Below are 7,500 nucleotides of genomic sequence, written 5' to 3' on the forward strand. Positions count from 1 at the left end.
TTATTATAGAATAAATGATCTGGTAGAGTTTACAGCCTTAATATGGACCATATACAGATTATTTCCCATATCTGGGCCACGACGGTTAGTGCAAGAGCTCTGCAAATTGTGCACTCACTAATACCAACATTATACTACACAATATGCTCATGTGCCAGTGTCTATGAGATTATGTTGCCAGTGTCTATGAGATTATGTACTTTACCTTCAAATATCCTTTAAGTAGGTACTCCAAGATCACAGACGGGCAGAGAGTCAGAGAAATGAGATGGGGAAAGAGAGAAGGGGTCTATTTACTAAGCCTTAGCGAGAGATAAAGTGGTCGGAGACAAAATACCAATCAGTTAGATCCTGTCATTTTTTAAATACATGGCACATATGATCTGATTTGGCTGATACTTTATCTCTTTTCATTTTACCACTCTCCAAAGGTTAGCATATAGATCCCACTGAAGGTTAGGGAGAGTTGGTAGATGAGTGTGTAGGATGTGTATATGAGGATGTGAGAGATAAATACACTGAAAGAAGAGGGGTTGATTGCGAAAGGGGGAGAGAGAGAGAGATAGAGAGAGAGAGAGAGAGAGAGAGAGAGAGACTGAAAGAAGAGGGGATGATAGGGAGAGATACAAACAGACAGACATGCAGACAGACAGTCAGACAGACAGAAAGGCAGACAGACAGACAGACAGACAGGCAGAGATGTAACATGGGGAGATAGAGCGCCAGTGTGTGTGTGTGTGTGTGTGTGTGTGTGTGTGTGTGTGTGTGTGTGTGTGTGTGTGTGTGTGTGTGTGTGTGTGTGTGTGTGTGAAAGAAAGAGAGAGAGAGAGATGATAAAACAGTTCTAAATCCAGTGTGTTTTTTATACAATAAATACATTCTCTCTCACACACACACACACACACACACACACACACACAACTTTCTCTGATAACTCTATTGGCTATATCCTTGTTTTTAATAAGACTTGTTTGTTTAGCATAAAATTGTATCCACGATTGATCTCCACCCCTCTTTGTTTATATATATGTGTGTGTGTTTGTGTGAATGTGTGTATATATCTCTATCCATCTATTTATATGACTTCTATCTATCTATCTATCTATCTATCTATCGCACCTTCGATTTTTACAATATACCCAATATACCATTTACCTTAAAAGAGAACATTCTTTAGACTCGGATGTATCATTGCCTTTACTGCCACTTCCATTAGCCCCAGTGGTGAGAGAGTGGGAAGGTGTCGCACTCACATAGTTTGGAGGTGTAAACTGAGTGTCACCTTCAGGTACAATGAGGAGAGCAGTGCTGTGACAATCCCCCATCTGAGCCGCTTGGTGCCCATATTCCCAGGACACACGCAGGAAATGATCGTCGCCTGGGCTCACATTTGCTGCAGCTAGTTTTATGGTTTTATTTTCCTGCAATTATGGCTTTACCACATGCCAGACGGCTATTTTGGGTAGTGAAGACGAATTCAGGATGCTAGAGTTTCTGTAACATTCTATGGGAACATATAACCCTACCTGTCATATATCCACATATCTACTACACACCAAAACTTTCACCACCCCTCACAGAAACTTTCAGTTGCTGTATAAGAACTTAACAATGCATGTTTAATTATAGGGTGTAAGAAGTAACCTACAGGAGATATTCCAGTCTAAAGAATTCCTTCATTGTGAAACGCCATAAAAGCACTTCAAGTTATAACAGCGATGACTACAATTGACACTTAGTACACTTTAATGCCAGTATAGCAGTACAGTGTACACCCTATCACCCTGAAACTTTCCATATGTAAAATATTAGTTGAAAAGTATCTTAGATTCGATTATTCCATAATAAAACAGTTGTTGTTAAATCTTGACTATTTGTTATTCAATAAAAAGTAGTTGGAACACAAACAAGCCAATAGCCTACAATTAATGTTAGTGTCTTAATCTCCAATAGGATAGCCTAAAATCCAGATGTGGCAAATGAATCATCATTGCAGTTGTATACTTACATCTGCTGAAGGTTGTGTGAAACTTATTATATTAAATATTTGTAAACAGTGATGTGGTGAGTAAATGGCTAGACATTCGTGATCTGCAGTGTGGTTCAATAAGGATTATTTTAAATGCACAGTAATCTGCAACCATAAATCTGATTATCACACTTTAGCCTCCTAGACAGAAGTTTGTAGTTCTTCTGTTACTTTACAGTACTTCAAAACCTTCTCAACTTTATTGAAAACTTGACACAAAATAATAACATGCATGGAAGTATATAAGAAACCACAAACTATCATTTTAAAATCATGTTTATTGTTTTTTTTTAATTGTCATTATTATAATATCATCGTCATTGAATGTATCACGTATACAATACAAATGTTATTTTGTCCAGAAACAGGTTTTTTTCATGGTTCATCTGCTACATTCATAGGTTGAACACGTTTAACTAGGCTGATACAGAAATAAAACAAAGACCATTTTATTTATTCATTTTTTTTAAGTTTTTTTTTTCTTTTGTTGTATTTTTTTTCCTTTTTTTTTTTTAATACCTCAAGCTTTTTGCGGTAACAGATAAGGTCAAGACAAATAGTTAACTTTACATTCAGTGCAATTTAGTCCTAAACTACTTTAAAAGCACAATAAAAGAAACACAAAAATGTGCGTCCATCTAGGCAGTTTCAGTTGTTGGGATAAAAGCAGCAATAAACAACATAAAAATGCATTACAAATACTTCCCGATAGCATATCTCCTTCTATAGGTAGTAATAAAGTACATTGCAAGTCTTAGTTTACATTGGCTACTCAGTAGCTTGCATTTTGGGCATTACTGCCAGTCATTGTAACTCTGACCATATACTGTCTGGGACATATATATATATAAATATACCCCACATGTGTTATAAGTAGGATAGTTATTGCCTGATCCCTTTAGGTAGTTAATGGCGGATTTAAGTGCTCACACAGCGATGTTAAACCCATAAAATAACAAGGTAGGGGATAAAATAAGAGAATTATTTCACAAGTGTTGTGGCCTGTCATAGAAGCTATTTAACTATGTTGCTGTTGCTTATTAAGAGCCATGTGCACACTATCTGCGATTGAGGATGAGCCCATTCTGCTGGCAAGTATGACTTTGACAGCTGCAGAGACATATAGAGCTATATGGACAGCATTGTAGGGAACATGAACAAATACATAGTAACGATTAAAAAAAAATCAAAATAACATATTCGGGTATGCATTGCCCCCCCCTTCCCATATATGAATACATAAATCTAAATAAACACAGGTTACATTATGAGGTCATCAAACAATGCACCTCTAAACAAGGGAATAGGTAGTTTTATTTCACATAAAAAGGAATTAATACTATTCTGGCTGAAAGAAATGTCAGTCTGCTGGAAATCATACTAGTACACCCTGTATGCTTCCTTCACGTGTGTATAAGTTATTAGCCTATTTCTCAGGGCTTGAAGGACATAAATAAGAAGGTAATGCAAATGCCCCCTTTATTTCCCACACAAACCACAGCAAAATGCAAAGGGTAGTCCTGACCAGAAGATGAAGGCTGGATACTGTGACAGGTAGTTAATGTTGTGCCCCCTAGTTCACATGAGCATCATAAACGTCTCGGTTTTACATGGACCATAAAACGAGAGTTTTAGGAGGAATTGAGAACATTCACCCACAGTTATTGGTAATTCACCCACAAACATACACTCATTCATTCACTCACTCACACTCACTCACTCACTCACACTCAGGCAAGTCACTCCTTGGTTTCCTCCTTCTCTTCCTCCTCTTTCTCTTCTTCATCGTTCCCTTCTTCCTCTGCCTTTTCTTCGTCCCTGGAGCCGGGTAGTTTATCCTTGTTGTTCTCCTTTTTCCATTTCATTCTCCTATTCTGAAACCAGATTTTGACCTGCCTCTCTGTTAGTCCCAGGGCGTGGGAGACCTCAATTCGTCGCTTCCGCGTCAAGTAGGGGTTGAAGAGAAATTCTTTCTCCAGCTCTAGCGTCTGGTACCGGCTGTACGTCTGCCTGCCACTGCGTCTTCCTGGGGCTAGGAAGCAAAACACAAAGACAGCCATTACTGCTTACCACTTCCAGAATCAGGGGTGACTCTAATACACGTGAGGCTAGTGTGATCCATTTCCCAGAGCCACCTTCCCAACCTTTCCCCCCCAAAAAAACATGAATAATTACAAAATTAAAACCCAGCTCATACTATGCTTTGCATTAAAAAATAATAATTGTTATCCCCACTCTGATCACAGGGTTCTATGTTTTTGCTTAGGTCCCATAGACTATTATAAAAAAAAAATCAATTCAGAGCAAGAAGAAAAAAATATACAAATAAGTGCAATAAATAGTATATTTATCAAAGACAGAAGTACAAAGAAAAAAAAAAGAACAGAGTGCATATGATATGGGAGGAAGCATTAGCCCAACACTTTGAGACTTAGGCAGCAAAATAAGCAAACAGTGGACTGTAACTTCCATGTGTGAGTTGGTGGAGGTATACTATAAATCAAGGCTTTTAAAGGCGGTAACTTTAAAACAGTTTTACAATCAGATTTTTATAGTAGTGTAAAGGCATCTTTTAAAGAGCATTCTTTTACTAGTGACAGTAATAAACATGCACTACATACCAAAGCTCCTATTTTGATACATGCAGTTGGTTTGTAAGTGGCCTTGGATGGATCTAGCCAGGGAAATCAAAATATAAACATTGCCACAGCCTTTGTTTTCTTAGCTAAACTGCAATCAGTGCATTAGAGAATAATAAGATGCATTAGGAGAATAATAAGATGCATTAAGATACTAATAAGATACATTCAGAGAATAATAAGATGCATTAAGTTGCAGAATATTGATACATTTTATTTGTATTTTTTAGAAATGTTTTACCTACTTTGCAAATAACAGCATTTTGCCTTTCTTTTAACTGGCAGCCAATTAAGATAAACTATATGGTTTTATGAAGGAGCCCTGTGCTAACTAACAGCAGACAACCTCGTGGGAGCTGTATGGCTGTTTTCCTTAAGGCAGGCAATAAAAATAACTTAGTCCATTGTGAGTTCAAAAGATCTGCACTTTGAACACCTTGATCCTTTCTATTTTGTGCTGAATTGTGGAATTACCAGAAAAGCTTTTTTTTCCTATGCAAAAGGGAGGGGGGATAAGGTATCATTGCACTTCCATTCCCAGACTACACTCTATTGTTGTTTTTTTTAAACTAAAACAGACAAAAAAGCATGCACACAACATCACAAGACACAATACACAACATAGGCACACAGTATGACAAGGAAATGTCCTAACCGTGAGGTCTCATCCACGGAAACATAAGACTGGGAGACGAATTCTGATTTAAATGGCCTTGTCCTTCGCTAGTGCTAGTGTTAGAGGAGGATTTACAATCAGGGTACTGCACCACGCTCGCCTCTTGCTGGGCACCATAAAGAGATTGCCTTGGTAAGGCTTCGTAGCCATAAAACTTGGAGGCGTCTCCGTGGCAGGTCAGGGCGCACGGATTCTGCTGGTAGCCAGTGTTGGAGATACTGGAGGTTCCGTGATGGAAGAACTCCTGGACATGGTGTGACGGATGCTGGAAGCCTGGAGCTGTAGTCCCCGGACCATACACTAAAGCGTGGCTCCTACTAACACTTTGTGGAAACCGACAGTCGTAGTAAGTTGGCTCCAAGGACTCGCCGCCTTTGTACTTGGAGAAGAGAGGGTTTACAAAATAGGAACTCATGGCTCTTGCATTAAAGACAAAATGCAGCACCCCCCTCCTTTGTAATAAAAAAAATAGATAAAAACAGTACAGTAAAACAATGCAAAAAAATGCAGTCTTTAATTCTGGGGAAGATCAATGAAAGACTGTCCCCTGGGCTTGTCTTAAGGTCCTGTTTTTGTTTGTAAGGGGGATTTTTTTCCCCTTGCAATCAGAAGGGGGGGTTATGTGGAGGCTCTTACAGACGTCTCATAGTGCCTGAGTGTGTGGCTGCTTGGATTCTCTTGTATCAGTCGGTAGGTAGAGCTCTCTGTCAGTCTCTCTATACTGTTCCTTCCCTTAACACCACAGGCAAATTCCTTAAAATCCCGCTGGTGAGGCTTTCACACGCGATTTGTATCCATCAATCCTCTCCTGCAAGACAGGCTAGGGAGAAATGACAAGGATTTGGGGGTATCGGATGGTCGTGAAAAGAAAAAAAAAAAAAGCAGCCTTCAGAAAAAAAAAATCAAATGAATGAGGGAGGGTTATGAAAGGTGCGCATTAATATCTTTAGGTGCTCCTTTTTTTTTCTTCCTCCAAGCCAGCCTCTTCACTGATGTGGGAAAAATACATGCGCCGTGGGGTCAACCTAGGTTACCTCAACAGGTAAAATATTTAGGGCAGGGGTGTGCTGGGGGGATCAGTGCATAGGTGGATATGAGCGGAGATGTTTTCCTTTTTTTTGTAAAAATGCACATTTTGCTTTATGAAGGCAGATAGGGGCTAACTAGCCCTATGTTACGTCACTGGCCCCCTCAGCTCACTCCTCTCACATGCATCATGCGCCTCTGCTGCCAGTTGGCGTCCTATTGGAATTAAGAAAACATTTTAATGTCTTGGTAAAGCACGTTATACTGAAATAAAAAAAAAAATGTTAAAGGCAGAGGGGCTGCACAAGTGGTGATATTAGGAATACGTGCAGCAGCTATTCCCGGGGACTTGTGCAGCCCCTCTGCCTTTAACATATTTTTTTTTATTTCAGTATAACGTGCTTTACCAAGACATTAAATAGCTGCTGCACGTATTCCTAATATCACCACTGAGGCAGGCTTGCCTGTGCTTATTTTTTAAAAGTCTGGTGACAATGAATGGAGTGACTAAAGTCAACCAGGAATTAGGAGAGTGCAATTACAGGGATAGAGAAGGGGGGAAAGTGGATGTTTATTTCATTAAGGAATATATTTCTATTTTGCAATTGAGAATAATAGCAGTAATAGACAATGTGAAATGCACAATGATAGCGCTTTAATTGTACTCTTATTGCATCCGGGGAGAAAGCGAGAGAGAAAAAAGATCACGTGACATGCAATTAGAGACTGCAGCTATATCCTAAATCCTCCTTTTCCCCATCTGCTGGTGTTGGGCTTTTGTAAGCACTCAGTTTTAGGGTAGGATTTTATAGTTTAGACGCTACATGTTACCAGCCATTGAGTATCTTCTACTGAAAAGAATGGATTTTATGAGTGCCCTAAACCAAAACTAGGAAATCATACCCAGCCCAGATCCGCCTTCCTAGACCCCCCCCCCCCTCCCAAAAGAAAAAAGGGAGGGGGCACTGAATTTTTAACAAAATGAAAATAAAAGAAAACAATGTATGTTAGGTTAGGCCCTGATCCTATTGGTATTGTGTAGAGCAATAAAAAAAAAAAAATTATTTTTAGAAACTGCATTTTTAGATACGAAGAGGCTATTACTCCTTTGCAAATGCAGAAATATATTT

At 39.1% G+C, this 7,500-nt stretch overlaps 1 protein-coding gene across 1 annotated transcript; it reads right to left on the reverse strand.

Annotated features, from left to right (window-relative positions):
- Nucleotides 1–2,319: 2,319 nt before the first annotated feature.
- Nucleotides 2,320–6,581, reverse strand: HOXC8 (homeobox C8). Its single transcript, XM_083169555.1, has 2 exons — nt 5,324–6,581; nt 2,320–4,061 (listed from the first exon to the last, which is right to left on the reverse strand). The coding sequence occupies exons 1-2, from the start codon at nt 5,757–5,759 to the stop codon at nt 3,769–3,771; spliced, it is 729 nt and encodes a 242-aa protein (XP_083025681.1). The 5' UTR covers nt 5,760–6,581; the 3' UTR covers nt 2,320–3,768.
- Nucleotides 6,582–7,500: the final 919 nt, after the last annotated feature.

The sequence above is a fragment of the Crinia signifera genome, chromosome 2 (assembly GCF_055691185.1).
Source record: "Crinia signifera chromosome 2, ASM5569118v1, whole genome shotgun sequence".
Lineage (NCBI taxonomy): Eukaryota > Metazoa > Chordata > Amphibia > Anura > Myobatrachidae > Crinia > Crinia signifera.